The 15,997-nt window shown below is 44.2% G+C and overlaps 2 protein-coding genes across 2 annotated transcripts in view; one reads left to right on the forward strand and one right to left on the reverse strand.

The window, feature by feature from the left end:
• Nucleotides 1–15,997, reverse strand: part of ANKRD39 (ankyrin repeat domain 39) — a 745,852-nt gene that overhangs the window by 697,507 nt on the left and 32,348 nt on the right. The window lies entirely within an intron of this gene.
• Nucleotides 1–15,997, forward strand: part of VWA3B (von Willebrand factor A domain containing 3B) — a 250,393-nt gene that overhangs the window by 24,071 nt on the left and 210,325 nt on the right. Inside the window, 3 exon segments of the mRNA XM_050755024.1 lie at nt 3,929–4,023; nt 7,933–8,183; nt 9,720–9,879. Coding sequence (XP_050610981.1) covers nt 3,929–4,023; nt 7,933–8,183; nt 9,720–9,879 — 506 coding nt within the window.

Genomic DNA, 15,997 nt, shown 5'->3' on the forward strand with positions numbered 1-15,997 from the left:
TATTTGTTTTTTTGCTTGCTGAATAGTTTAACTTCCTTATAGATTCTGGATATTCTTTGTTGGATGCATAGTTTGCACATATTTTCAATAAATATTTGCAAATATTTTCTCTGACTCTATAAATTGTTTACTCTGTTGATAGTTTCTTTTGCTGAGCAGAAGCTCTTTAATTTAATTAAGTCCTACTTATCAATTTTTGTTTTTGTTGCAATTGCTGTTGAGGACTTAGTTATAAATTATTTGCCAAGGCCTACGTCCAGAATAATATTTCTTAGATTTTCTTCTAGGATTAAATTAGGATCTTAGGTTTAAATTTTTAATCCATCTTCAATTAATTTTTGTATATAGTGAAAGGTAGGGGTCCAGTTTCATTCTTCTGCATATAGCTAGCCAGCTATTTTAGAGCTATTTATTGAGTAGGGAGTCCTTTCCTCATTGCTTATTTTTGTCAGCTTTGTTGAAGATCATATGACTGTAGTTGTGTGGCTTTATTTTTGGTTCTGTATTCTGTTCCATTGGTCTGTATGTCTGGGGGGGGTGTGTGTGTGTGTGCGTGTGTGTGTGTGTGTGTGTGTGTGTGTGTGTTTACCAGTACCTTGCTGTGTTGGTTACTGTGTCCTTGTAGAATAGTTTGAAGTCATTACCTTCATTCTTGAAGAACACTTTGCTGGTTTTATAATTATTGGTTGAAGTTTTTTTTTTTCTGACCTTTAAACATGTCAAGCCATTGTTTTCTGATTTCCACCTTTTCATCTGAGAAATCAGACATAATCCATAACATTTTCCCTCTATATGATGTATATAATGTATCTTTTTTTCTATGACTGCTTTTAAGATTTTTCCTCTTTATTCTTGGTTTTCAGCTATTGTGTTATTATTTGTAGTAGGATATGCCTTCTTTTGGTTTTCTTTGTACATGTATTGCATTGGATTTATCGAGCTTCTTGGATCTGTAGGTTTGTTTTTAATCAAATCTTGGAAATTTTCAACTATTATTTCTTCTAATCTATTTTTACATCCTATCTGTTCTCTCTTTTTCTTCTGAGACTCAAATTATAGTTTGCTAAGCATCTTGATGTTGTCCCACAGGTCACTGAAACTCTTGTTCATTTTGTCAATATTTTTTTTCTCTTTGTTTATCAGATTGAGTAATTTCTCTTGACAGATTTTCTAGGTTACTAACACTTTATTCTGGTACCTCCAATCTGCTGTGAAGCCCATACAAATACTGTACTTTTTGTTCTAAAATTTTCCTTCTTTTCAATTTCTATACTAAGATACCCATTTGTTCACTTATTAGGATCACAATTTTCTTTCCCTTCAACATTTTATATATATACACACACACACAATGTTTACAGTATACTTAAAATATATTGAGGCCTTTTTCTTGTAATTTCAACATCTGGTCCATTTCAGGGTAGGTTTTATTGATTGCTTTTTCTTTTGACTATTGGTCACATTTTTCTCTTTATATATCTGATTATTTTTTGTTTTATGCTGGACAATGTGGATGGTTGTAGGGACTTTGGGTTGTATAGTTTTCCTTTGGTATATGCAAAAGATTGGTTCCAGGACCCCCTGTGTATACCAAATCCATGCATACTCAGTTCCTGCAGTTGGCTCTTCACAATATATGAAAAGTTGGCCCTCTGTATGAGTGGGTTTCACATTCTACTGATACTGTATTTTTATCCATATTTGGTTGAAAAAAAATCTGCATATAAGTAGACCCGTGCAGTTCAAAACTATGTTATTCAAGGATCAACTGTATAATCCTTCTTCTAGGAGAACTGATTTTTATTCGTACAAAAATTGATATGTGTATATTATTTATAGCAGCTTTATTGAGCTATAATTTACCTACCTACAATTCAGTGGTTTTAGTGTATTCACGGATATGCGCAACTATTTAGAATGTTTTTATCACCTCAAAAAGAAACTCTGTACTTCTTAGCTCTACACTTTCCTACCCCTAAATTGTCTCTATAGATTTGCTTGTTCTGAGCATTTCATTTAAATGGAATTTATAAAATGTGGTCTTTTGTGACTGGTTTCTTTTACTTAGCTTAATGTTTTTAAGGTTCATCCACGTTGTAACCAGCACCAATACTTTATTCCTTTTTGCAGCCGTATGTATTCCATTGTATGGATGTACCATGATTTTCTTATCCATTTATCAGTTGATAGATGGAGAGCTGATTTTCATTCTAGTAGGCAGTTAAGTTGGCTGGACTCAAACTCCAATCTCTCTCTCTTTCCTGCTAAATATATACAAATCTCACCTCAAAAATGTCCTCCTTTTCAGGATGATTGTGATTCCAGTTTCTGCATGTTCTAGATTGCTCTCTAATGCCTACAAATAGCTCCTTTTATATTTTGTCCAGAATTTGTAATATTTTTCTGTGTGAAGGTTAGCCAATACAATCTACTCCACTGTTATTGGATGCAGAACTCACAATGCCTTGCATTTAATTCCCAATACAGCTTATGAAGCCTTCCATAGACTTATTTCCTTCAAGCCTCAAAAAACAGCTTCCTCTCCCACCTCCAGATAAATGCCTTAGGTAAACAGAGAATGCTAGTGATATTTACTCACTTCATCAATGTCAGCTAAGAAAGTGAATCTTGGAAACACAAATTTTAGCGCTGGAGAGGTCTATTGAGTGAGATTATTGCTGATGGAATTCAAGTGTCTATTCTTTACTCTTTACTCCTTACTATTGTGAAGGTTGCACTTCAAGACTTGAAATCAGCCCTTGTGATTGGGGAGCAAGCCTGGCCAGGTTGTCTATAAAATTCAGCCTTGGTCTTTTTAGATTTCCAGAGGAGGCTGTTATCCTGCCTCCCTAGTAAGGCAGAGGGAAGGAAGTACCGGCACCACAAGTACCACCATTCTGTCTCCCACCTTTGGGACTTAAAAACAATAATTAAAATTACAGTAAAATAATCATCAGATTAAAAACATCTCTGTGAAGTCTTACCTCATCTTCTGTCCTGCCAAATCCTAGTCAGTCTTTGAAGCCTCTCCGTAGCCTTCTGAGAGTTCCATGAAGGAGTAGGACTATGTTGTAGGTAACAATTGTATTCCCATCCTGTAAACATGCCTAGTACATGGTAGGCACCCAATAAGGGTTTATGCAACAGATATTTGAACAGCTGAGCATATGATCTGATGAGAAGAAAATCTTGTAGTTCTGACATTCTGTATGGCAATTCTGAATCTATTACTGGCTGGCTTTATTTCAGTGATTTAATTCTGACCCTCCAGTTGAGAGTACAGTAGGAAATATCTAAGTGAAATTTTAAAAACCCTGAAAACTAAGTCCAAGTCATGAATAACTTTCAGGAATTAAAATAATTTCTATGTTGCTTTTTTTTTTTTTTTTTTTAAACCTCTGCTGTAATTATTCTGGACCAAAGTACAAGGACGCTAGGACACAAATCCTATTCTTCCTGTTTATTCATGCATTAAAAGATTAAAATGCTGTTCTCACTCATAGGTGGGAATTGAACAATGAGAACACTTGGACACAGGATGGGGAACATCACACACCAGGGCCTGCCGGGGGGTGGGGGGCTCGGGGAGGGTTAGCATTAGGAGATATACATAATGTAAATGACGAGTTAATGGGTGCAGCACACCAACATGGCACATGTATACATATGTAACAAACCTGCACATTGTGCACATGTACCCTAGAACTTAAAGTATAATAATAATAAAAAGATTACAATGCCATAGACAGTTATGTTTATCACAGCACCTAGAAATACTTCATGATTTAGAACAGAATAGAAAGCATCACAGATTATTGATAGCACAAGATATAATTTGAATGGTGTGAGAGAAAAACATTTCAAAATAAAAATAAGAAGGTTCACTCATGTACTACTGTTTTGATTGTTTTTCTTTATAAAAATGCAGATTATGTGGCGTCTCTGGGGAGACTTGTGGCTTCTCGGTATGCTGATGGTCTGTTTCCACAGTTCTGCAGAGCAGAAGATGGCAGAGTATACAATGTAAGTCAGAGTTCCCTCAATGCACAGTCCTGTGACATGGTGCTGACATCACATCGAGGAGTGCGGGGTGGAGAGAGACTTGTGCTACTTGGCAGTGATGCAGCTGAGCCAAGCCCTTATTAGGCCGGGGGTTTTCTTTTGGCATTGGTAGGGTGATAAAAGTCATGGCCGAGGAAGGAAGTTTTTGATCCATTAGAAATTAGTGCAGAAAGCTCTTGATGAGAGATAAAAACCTTTGCACATTACCACTTTGTTTTGCTTTGAAAATGGAAAAAACAATATGACAGAGATGATCTGAAAGCCAAGAGCCAACTGCCATTATCTGAGAGAAGCATTAGGAATAGGGGCAGCATTTGCAGATAGGAGAATGAGCACCACCTCTGACCAGAGTCCTTTACTCCCAGCAGTTCAGCACCTGAGTCTCATGTCTCCTACATGTCAGGCCCTGTGTAGACCCTGGCCAACCACATGGAGCTCAAAGTCTGTTGGAGACACATGTCCCATCACGTCCATTTATGGGTATTTGTTCATGTCCATGTACATCCATGTACCACCTGGACTACTGTTTCCTAATATTTAGAAAACTTAAATTACTTTTTTTTGGTACTTTTTTTTTTTTTGAGAAAATTTTTGTAGACCCTATCCTCGAATATGTCTTCCAGTTGTTTACCCTCCTTCTCTTTCAGGAGTGCCTGAAAAAGTTTGGTCTCTTTACATAATCTCTCATGTCTCAGAGGTTTCCTTCATTTTTTAAAATTCTTTTTTTCTTTTGAGACACGTTCTTGTTCTATCACCGAGGCTGGAGTGCAGTGGTGTGATCATGGCTCACTGCAGCCTTGACCTCCGAGGTCCAAGCAATCCTCCCACCTCAAGCCCCCAAGTAGTTGGGGCCACAGGCGTGTGCCACCGCACCCAGCTGATTTTTGTATTTTTTGCAGACAGGGTCTCGCCATGTTGCCCAGGTTGGTCTTGAACTCCTAAGCTCAAGCAATCCGCCTGCCTGGGCCTCCCACCTGCCTTGACCTCGACCTCATGCCTCAGATTACAGGTGTAAGGCACCATGCCTGGCCCCTTTTCTTTACTTTTGTCTGCCTACATTGATTCAAAGGAGTGGTTCTTCAACTTTGAAGTTCTTTCCCCAGCTCGGTCTATTTTGTTGTTAATGATTTTAATGGTATTATGATATTTCTGTAGTGAATTGTTCAGTTCCAAAAGTTCAGTTTGGTTCTTTCTTAATATGGCGATGTCATCCAGTTCCTGGATCATTTTACTGTTTTCCTTGGATTGGGTTTCCACCGTCTCCTGTATCTTTATGAGCTTTCTTGACATCCAGATCCTGAATTCAGTGTCATTCCAGCCGTTTCAATCCGGTTAAGAACCACTGCTGAAGAGCTAGTACAATTGCTTGGAGATAAGAGGACACTCTAGACTGAGAGTTTCCCGAATTCTTGCACTGGTTCTTTCTCACCTGTGAAGGCTGATGTGTCTTCATCCTTTTAAGTTGCCATCCTTTGGATGGGCCTTTTTGTTTTTATGTTGTTTATTTCCCTTGAGGGTTTGACTATGGTGTGAGTTGGGTATAGTTGATTGGCTTTGTTTCTGGATGTTTTCAGAGGGCCAAGGCTCAGCTCAGCATTCCTGGGCTGCGTGCTGTCACCCTGGGGCCTAGGACTGGGCTGTGGCTTTGTCCTCTGGCCCCTTGAGGTCGAGCACTGGCTGTGCTGGGGCAGCCAATGTGCTACCAGGCAGCTGGCAGAAGCCTTCCATCAGGGGCCGCTGGCAATGCTCTGGTGGGGCAGCAGGGGGCCGCGGGTGAAAATACCCTGAAGGGGTGTTGGGGCTGCCCAGGAAACAGCAGAGAGCCTGGAGGGAAACTGTAAGAGGGACAGGCAGGTCATTCAGCCCTTGGAGAAACCTCCATGATGGGAATGGTAGGTTGCCTTCAGCTTGAAGATGTACCCACTACTTACTTTTTCCAAAGCTTAAATTACTTTTTTTTTTTTTTTGAGATGGAGTTTTGCTCTGTCGCCCAGGCTGGAGGGCAGTGGTGCCATCTCAGCTTACTCTGTCTTCCAGGTTCAAGCGATTCTCCAGCCTCGGCCTCCCAAGTAGCTACAGGTGTGCACCACCGTATCCAGCTAATTTTTGTATTTGTAGTAGAGATGGGGTTTCACCATTTTGGCCAGGCTGGTCTCGAACTCCTGACCTCAGGTGATTTGCCCACCTTGGCCTCCCAGAGTCCTGGGATTACAGGCATGAGCCACCATGCCCGGTCCAGCTTAAATTACTTTTTAAACTAAGCCTGGTCCTAAGCAATACTGTGTGTGGAATCTTGAGTTTGATGTGCTAAGTGTATTTTTTATCTGAACCACATTAAAATCAATGCCAAACCCTTAAAAACATCTCTCCCTTTACCTTCAAAACCCACCCCCACATTCCCTGTGCTGTGCCCGCCCTGGCTTCTGTGTTGTAGCAGCAGCTGTGGATGCTGGTGAAGGAGTTGGTAATTCTGTCTTAAGGGGCCAGGAGAAGCCTCCAAGCAGTGATGCTGGAGCTTGAGGAACGAGCTTGAGAGACACATGGGACAGGGAAGGAAGGAGCCTGAGCCAAGGCACAAAAATGTGGAAGGAGGTGATGTGGTCTGAAAGCACATTTTCCAAGATAAAGTACTGTATCTTCTTTTAAAATGTGCTCCGAGTAAGAATCCCTAAGCCTCGCTGGGAAGGTGACCACTTCTACCTTTAAACACGGGGCTTGCAACTTAGCTCACACCCGGCCAATCAGATGGTCAAGAGCGCTCACTAAAATGCTAATTAGACAAAAACAGGAGGTAAAGACGTAGCCAATCATCCGCTGCCCGAGAGCACAGCGGGAGGGACAATGATCGGGATATAAACCCAGGCATTCCAGCCGGCAGCGGCTCCCCTCTTTGGGTCCCCTCCCTTCATATAGGAGGTCTGTTTTCACTCTATTAAATCTTGCAACTGCAAAAATAAAATAAAATAAATAAAATAAAATAAAATAAAAGTGCTTTGTCACAGAATAGGGTACATTTTTTTCTTGTTCCTTTTCTATGTCTTCTATTGCCTCTCTACCTCCTGAAAGGCCTTGCACAGTGTGTCTGATCTATGTGAAGGATGGTTTATTTGCACATACAAGAAACTTCCTGCAAGTCCGTGTCACCATTTGGGGGCAGCCCAAGGGCTGTTGGTAGCAGCAGTGAGTGATCAGGTGGTCCAGGTGCAGGGCAGCTTCTCCCGAGAGAGGAGGGCGTGAGGACAAAGGTCATGAGCAGAAGGATGTGTAGCTGGGATGGCATCCCTTAGAGGAAGCCAGGAAGGTGTGCTGGCATGTTCAGTAGCATTTTCGAGATGTTATATTTAGGAAAACATTTTAGTGAGATATTACTTTCCATCTGCCTTTGTTGGTCTTTTCTTCTACCTAATTTCTTTCTTCCTTTCTTTTTTTTGAGACGGAGTCTTGCTGTCTCCCAGGCTGGAGTGCAGTGGTGCAATCTTGGCTCACTGCAAGCCCCGCCTCCCGGGTTCACGCCCTTCTCCTGCCTCAGTCTTCTACCTAATTTCTTAAGAGGGTCCTGGGCTTTTTCTGATAAAGGTAATCAGGATTTAAAAGCTAATACTCTAATCTGTAACTGTAAAGATAAAACATAATCTGGTAAGATTTCTTTTAAGGACTGCTGTATTTTGAATAGATCACATCATCTTTTCTTCTGTGGAGAATCCAAGGGTTTTTCAGTTGAAAGACTGGAACATTTTTTCCTGGATTCTGTAGTGTTTGGAGGATCATTGACAACATTGTTATCAGTGCACAGTTCTCAGTGGCAGCACTGTGGTTCAAATGACTTATTTTCATGTTGTTTTATTGTTTTTGTCTTTTATTTTCATTAAGCTGACAGCTAAGTCAGAACTGATTTATCAGTTTGTGGAACATTTAACACAAGCTGTGGAGAGCTACAAACAGCGAATGGACTGGCTCACCAGCAAAAGCCGGCAGATTTTTGGTGTCATCCTGGAACAGTGCATCACCATAGTGCTGGATTTTGGCTGCATTCGGGAGCGGGAGCTTGATCTGTGCCGAGAGGCTCTAACAATGGTTCTCCAGGAGCAGGTGGCTCACATAACCAAGTTCAATATCATACGGTGAGTTCCCATAGGAAGGGAGTATTTTAGTGAAACTTCATAGGAATTTGTACGTATTTGGAATTAAGCAGCACAGCTGACACAGTTCTCTCTCTGGTGAGGGAAGAGGCATTATCTTACACTTCCTGGAAGATGTAATTTCAGCAGCAATCCCACAGTGAATAAATCTTAGGAACTTTTATCTTCTTTGCACAGGGTGTCTTAGCTTTCACCTTAAAAGAGATTTAGAAACAGGCATTTCTTCCGTGCATGGGAAGGTTAAAATATAAGAATATGAGTTATGGCAAATGTATATTTAAGGTCATAAATCTCTTCATTCATTTTAGCTTTTAACTAGGGTCATGAATTCGAAGGTCACTAATTTCACTGATTTTCCAGACTGAAGTTGCAACTCAAGTTGACCTCCCCTATAAGTTGACCCCTTTCACCAGAACAACAGGTGGCTGGCTGTACGGAATTTCCCATATTTCAGAGTTTTCATAACCAATTATTTATGGATTCTTGGATTCAAGAGAATTTGGACCTCAGCACTAACTTCTCATCTGGAAAAATGATTGCACCTCCCTGACAAAAAACATCTGGATAAGGGTTGGGAAAGGATGTACCTGATTCAGTTTTTCTGGTTTTAATCAAATACTTTCAGCTAAATAGAGGACATCTCTGGGGACAATGCCTAATTATGTTCTGTCTAGATTCCTGTTTCTGTCACAGGTATATTACTGAAGGAATCAAGTACTTAAGTCTGCAAAGCTTTTGCTTTCTTGGAAACCTCTGTACAACGTAGATGCCACTCAGCCAGATCCTCTACCCAGGAAGCACACAGCAGACACGAGTGTGAGCCAGCCCTGCTTCTGGTGGCGGGCCATGGGGGCAATCAGGCCAGTTTATTTGCAATTATCAATTGCAAATAAATTGAGATGATTCAAATGGCTCTTGTTTTTTTTGGAGTTGGGGGTTCTACCAGTCATGTACAAGCCCAAACGAAATGGTTTTACCAAATTTTCTCAGGATTTAAAAGCTAGTACTCCGCTGAACTCAAAACAATACCAGTATTAATACAAAAGAAGGCAACCGATGGGAATCTTTCAGGACAATGAAAACAATGTCATGAAGGAATTAGAAATAAAATTTTAGAGTAATAGAATTGCTGGTGATTTGCAAATCTTAATACTGTGAATTATTATAAATTTGCTATTAAGAGAAGCCAGTTACATATACACTTGCCTGTTTATAAAAAATAACTTCTCTTAATGTTTTAAAAGACTTATTGTTAATTGTTACCTTTCTGTTTCTCATGTAAACATTGTTTTTCCTAGTCAGCACGGCTTATAGAAGATAGTGGTGGTTTGGGAACCTGTCTTAAACGGCCTGCTGGTTTTGTTGGTAACATCAGAGGGCTGGGAGCTATGATTTCTTTCTTTTTCGGCTCTAGAGATGGATGTTGGAGGCTTGCTGCTCACGGCTGTGAGACGGAGGGTTGGCATCCCCAGTAGCATCGATCACTGCCCCGTGACTACTCCATGTGATCCCTTTCAGGGTTTCTCAAGAGCCTGTGAAGTGGCAGGAAAATGCTACTCCTGTGACCAAACAGTCTATAGCTGCTGCCATCAGCTGGGTTGAGACACTGACTGTTGAACTGACTGCGAGCGAGGTTGGCTGCCTGGATGCTCTGCTGGAAGCCGGGAAAGACAAGACTGTAAGTACGTGTCCATGGCTGGCCACAGGCCATGGAGGTGGTTTCCAGCTTAACTCTTCACATTCAGTGACTTTACACAGCCCTTCAACTGATCTTAGGCCCCTCCCAGCAGGATCCGACAGAGATCCCATCAGGCACTGATGGTGATGGCATAGCTGGAGCAACCCAAATGAGGCCCCTGAATACCCGTCCCCTGAACCTGGCTAGGCTCCCTCTGTGGGGTGACTGGGGATGCAGGGTAGACCCTTGTTTAGCCAGTGTTGGGAGAGCCAAGTGCGACTTACACCCACCGAGCATCGAGAAAAGACAGGAGTGAGGCCATAGTTGTGCATCTCTGCCATATTAACTTCACTCTTGCTCTCCTGCCAATTAGATCGGTCAGTCTGTCTCTTATGGGGAGGAGAGAGAGATTGGAAGATTCCTCATAGAACCCTGAGGATGAGGAAATAGGGTTTTCCCAGCATCCACATTCTGAATCTTTTCTAGTTCGTCTTCTTCACAGATGGATCTGTCATCGGTCGTATACTTCCTAAGGTGAAGTGCATACAAGCTGATGGCTCCATCCATTTTTGGATGTCAATGTATTGACATGAATTTTGATAGGGACCTTTTGGAAATAAAGCTTTACCTGGAAGAAGTGATTAGATGGTGGTGTGTTACGTCTCTTTGAGCCACAGGGTCTGTGTTTCTGGGAATGACTCTAGTGATGGGAGGGTTGGGGCAGTGGCAAACCAGTGGAGACACAGTCTGGGCAGGTGGGGTCCTTTGGCCAGCCTTGACTCCCTGTGGGAAGGTCTGCTTGCCTTTGGACACAGTTACTTATCAGTTACGTGTTTCCTCCACTGGGGAAGCCTGGGGTTTCTGAAGGTTTCAAGCTTTACCCAGCTGCATCAAGAAATCCATTGTTGGAGAAAGAAGCCACATGTTGGCATCTTGAAAGATAGCCCCCAGCGGTCACTGGCCTGTGTTTACCAATACCGAGGGTGATGGTTTGTAATTGGAAACACATTGTTTTTCCTTCCAAGGCCAAAGGAACAAATGTTTTCCATCAAGGAAGAACCAGATACAAGCTACTTTGTTCCTTGTTCCTTTGAGTTTGTTTTAACATCTGTAAAATTTCAAGTGTCTGGACACCTTAATAAGCATTCAAAAAAATGGAACATTTCCCAGGCTCAGGGTGTGTGTGCATGAGCCTGTGCACATGGCTGTCCTCTTTGTCTATGAACCTGGCTGACTGTGGCCCCCTGATCTAACTGCAGGATCCCCCAGTGACCCTGCCTTTCTGGTTCGTGCCTCTCCTTTCTCTGGGGTTCATTCCTATCCCAGGAAGTAAGGAACAATTCAGTGAGTTCCAGGGAAGTCCTATGGAAGAAAAGGAACTAAGAAAGAAGCTCCCAGGCACTGATCATCAAATGCAGCCTGAAAGCTTTTGAGAAGAGACCGTGGAGCAGCACAGGCAAGGCCTGCACAGACCGCTGTGCCCCTCTGCCCACAGCCTCGATCTGGGGGTAGTCTCAAGGAAAATTCTAGTAAATGCAACTGCCTTGCATATAAAAATGCCGTGTCCTATGTTTTATGAGGAGTTAAAAACCACATGTGTGTGTGGCGAGGGCTGGGGGGAGTGGGTTCCCATAAGTCCTGCTTCTCTGCTCCATGCCTGTCGTGCCCGTCCCAGTGAGTTCCGAATTCATCCAGATGGCTGCTGTTTGCTCTGAAGAGAAAAGATGGAAGGCTTAAGGAATTTTTTGAACAGCAAATATAAACCCCAGACTGTTCCTACTGATGACAGCCTGCCGCAGGCCAGCGCCTCCCTGCATGAGCGGGTGCTGAGAGGAGCCAGGAAAGTGGGCGTTGTCTTGTGCCCACAAATTAACATGCAAGTCTGGTTTCCGTACCAAGTCCACATGAAGAGTAGGGCTGAACCACGTGCTTGGTCATGGAGAAGGAAGATGCCCAGAGAGGCTCCTGGCCCCCTCCAGGCACAGGCTTTGTAACCACCGCGGGCCAGGAAGACTGAAACAGGAAGCAATGAGAGAAGGGAGCCTTGAGGTCTAAGTAGAGCATGTGCAGAGTGGGAGGTCTGTTGAAATACTGGCTCTACTCATAGCACTCGAAGAGCACTATTGATGGATGAATTACTGTTGCGTCCCATGAAAAGGAACCTGGCTCACGGGGAGGGCAGCAGGTGGGGTCCTGGGGACTTGTTTGGTGGTTGAGGGGGTTGACATCCTCAGAGACCGGGTGTGTGGACTGGCACAGCGATTCTGCTCTTCAGTAGCCCTGGTCCAGGACATGCATCTTTGGAAGTTAGTAGCTTCCCAAGCCTTACGAGAAAGGGTGGTGTACAGGATGAAAGGGAAGGCTGTTTACCCAGAGCCCTCGTTCTAAGCTGCCTAAGAAGATTGAGGGGCTTTGCTTCCTGCCGGGACAAGGCCATCTACCCCGAAGATACCTGCATTTCTGATTCTGTTCTCAGCCTCTCTTCCGTCCACCTGCTGGCGCACATCTGTTTAGTTTTTGGTTTCTTTTAATCATATTTCCTGGGAGACCAAGTGAGTGGATTAAAGACAGACCCGCATGATTTCATAAAGAACCTTCACTGCTGGACTGAAAGCCAGAGTCCTGGCCACGTTAATCCATGACCCTGGCAGCTCATTTATTTCCTTGAAGTGGTTCAGGCAGGCATCAGATCTTTTCGTTTTTGTGTCTCTGATGCCTAACGAGGGCTCTATAAATGCTTGTTGAACAGTGAAGTGTCGGAAAAGAAATAACTTTGATATTCTTCAGTTTGAGGGGAAGATGTGGGTCTCATTTCCAAGCTATGGCATAGATTTGAGTTTTGTGAATTGAAGGGAGACGATCTGTGTGGGACTGAACAGGTGAATTTACTGAGACTTGCAGGACCCTGGTGAGGATGGCAGGTGGGGACAGGGACCCTGAAACCTGGGAGGCCAGAAAGTCGGTGGTGGTCAAGGGTCTTAGGAGGGATCTGAGAGGTGAGCTAGATCTATACCATGGTGACAGTGACCACCATGGAGGGAATCAGATGATCAAATGGGCTGAGACAGCAGAGGGCTCCCACAGGTACAGGGGAATTTGGAGGTCAGATCCAAGGTCTGGAGTTGGCCGGAAATGTTGCAGTGTTCAAAGGTGTGCACAGAATGAGACAGAATTTTGCTGGATCTTTCGCTGCTGTTCTGGTTGACTTTCTTTTTGCTCTTTGAAGAGTAAAGATTTTTGTACCTGGAAGCCTCGGGAATGAGAGCACAGACTCTGGCCCGCGGAGCAGAGGGCAGTCCGAGTAGAAGCACACACTCCTAGTCTGTTTGTTTCTTCCCCCAAAAGCTGCAGTGAGGAAGATGTCAAGGACTCTTTGGCGGGGCAGAACGCATGTTACTGTGTGAAGCTGCAGAATGAATGGCCCAGATAGAATAAGGAATTTCAAGTGAAAACATAAAGGCTCCTCCCTACGTGATGTAGCATGAAGTGGCAAGAGCTTTTGACTCCCTCTAAAGTAGCGGAATGGAACTCATGTTATCAAATTCGGTGCAAATCAGCATCTAGGGAAATGTGGTCGGTGAGGAAGCTACTCCTGGACTGAAGGCTGCTACTGAGCCTCAGGATTGGCCTTTGCCTTCAAGGAGCTCAAATACACGGGTTAAGGGAGCAGATTCCCATGAGGATAACTCCCTTAAGCCACACGACCTCCTGGTCCCAACTTTTGGTCAGTGATGTTGGTATCCGGGGTAGGAGCCTGAACCCTTGGATGGTGAGGTAACTACAGAAGTGAAAAAAGTACCTGTCCGGGGCCACCTTCTATTGCTTGCTCTTATTTTCAGAATTCTGGGGCTCACATTCATCTCTTTTTTTTTTTTTTGAGACGGAGTCTCGCTCTGCCGCCCAGGCTGGAGTGCAGTGGCCGGATCTCAGCTCACTGCAAGCTCTGCCTCCCGGGTTCACGCCATTCTCCTGCCTCAGCCTCCCGAGTAGCTGGGACTACAGGTGCCAGCCACCTCGCCCGGCTAGTTTTTTGCATTTTTTAGTAGAGACGGGGTTTCACCGTGTTAGCCAGGATGGTCTCAATCTCCTGACCTCCTGATCTGCCCGTCTCGGCCTCCCAAAGTGCTGGGATTACAGGCTTGAGCCACCGCGCCCGGCCCACATTCATCTCTAACAGGTGACCAGCCTTGCCACGAACAGCACAGCGTAGCTGTGGACAGCAAGGGCAGGGCTTGTGGGGCCAGGCAGCCTAGGCCTACCAGCTCCAAGGCCAACTCAGTTTTCCTTTCCAAGCCTCAGTTTCTTCATCTGTAAACTGGGCATGGTAATAATTCATGCTCCACAGGACTGTCGTACTGAGTGAAGTAATCCATTTTAGTTTATCATCCCGAATAGCCAACAGTTTGAAAGCCATGTTGTTTTAAGAGGCATTTTGCCAGTTTGATGGCAGACAGGAATAGGTAGCATATTTATCCTCCTTTCTGTTTGTCTAAGTGTCATCGCGTGAGCAGAAAGGAGAGGCAGAAAGACTGTGTGCAGGAGAGTGAGGGGGACACGTGGTCTCAATGTAAAGCATGTCCCAGGAAATCTCTAGTACAGAGTTGACTGAGAATGTATACGATTAAGAAGCCTAGTACTGAACTTAATGAATAGTGAATAACATCATAACCTGAGTAAAGGAGAAGAAATCCTGACTCACTGTTGGCTACAGCAATTTTCAGTTTGATGAAATCTCAAGGGAACAACATTTCTGCACAAGAACTTCAGGTTTTCGGATTATTGCCAGAGCAAAGAAGCTGAGTTTACATGACGTGTCTTGGATGTGTGTGGCGTCAGGAGCGGCTGACGGGCCACCTCGAGATGTGTGTCCTCACCTCCCTCTTCATCTGACCAACCCTGGAAAATACTCTGCGTCTGCTCCTCTGTCTCAGGCCATGTGTCATTTAGACCCTTGCAACAGGATGAACCTGTCCCCATGCTAAACTTGGGCACTGACGCAACTGGAAAACTCGGACAAATAATAGGCCTGCTAAGTGGAAGCCATTTAAATGCATCTGCCACAAGGTCATGCATCAGACCAGGAAAAGAGTGAAACCGAACGCGTCTGCTGGAAGAGCAGTGTTGGATGGTTATAACGAATCCGGAGAAGTTGGTTTCCTCCCTCTTTCAGGGTTTTTCTCGCTTCCAGTTTGCTGACTTGAGGAAATTTACAATATTCCTCAGTCTTTTACTGCTCCATTGGTACTTTTTAGAATCAGGGAGCTGATGTTGAAAGGCCTGGGAGGGTCTGGGGCTTTCTGTGCCTCGTTGGTGGAGGGATGGTCCTCAGGTGGCCTGATCTCAGCTCGCACTCTGTCCTTCTCCTAAGTCCCAGTCTGGGCCCCACCCACTGCCTCCCACCCTCATCTCTTCCACCTCCTTGGCACAGTCTGCTCCATCTGCCGCAGGCAGAGCACCCCGACCAACTAGAAATCAACCATGAAGCCACCCACCACCCCCACCTCCCCGGCTAGGTGCGTTTAAGGCCTGGGATAGACGTTGCGGTGAGGCCATTTGTTGACTATCTTCAGCTCATCGGGATTTGGGATTAGAGCAAGGAGAGGGTCATGAATCCTAAAGGGAGGGTGACGTCTATTTATCCCCTAACACAATACATTTGCTGGGGTTTCTTCCCCGGTTATGTGTGGACACAGTCCATCGAGACATTTTTAGGGCAGGTTGAGAGGATACGGATTCCTGGCTCTCCTTGGGTTTTTTACTTTCTGAGATGTATAGAAATGCACATATAGTTGGAAGTCATCCTGTTTCAATTCCACCATGAATAATAAACTGCAATATCTCCCTTTTTACAAGGGAAGACACTGAAGTTAGGTCAGTTGCCTGAGGTGACAGAGCTCCTGGGTGGCAGGGGTGGGGAGCACTGCAGAAGCACCGTCCTGGGAGGAGCGAGGGTGGCGGGGCTGCCACAGGGCGGGAGGAGCGGCTGCCCTGAGATAGAGAGTTCTCTCTCTCTCAGTTCAGCAGGTGGCACTTCTCTGGGATTGTCTGCTTATTGGGGGAGGTGTGCATCTTCCAGAATCACTGGTTTAAGGTGTGTGTGTGTGTATGTGTGGGTGTG

The sequence above is a fragment of the Macaca thibetana genome, chromosome 13 (assembly GCF_024542745.1).
Source record: "Macaca thibetana thibetana isolate TM-01 chromosome 13, ASM2454274v1, whole genome shotgun sequence".
In the NCBI taxonomy this organism is placed as follows: domain Eukaryota; kingdom Metazoa; phylum Chordata; class Mammalia; order Primates; family Cercopithecidae; genus Macaca; species Macaca thibetana.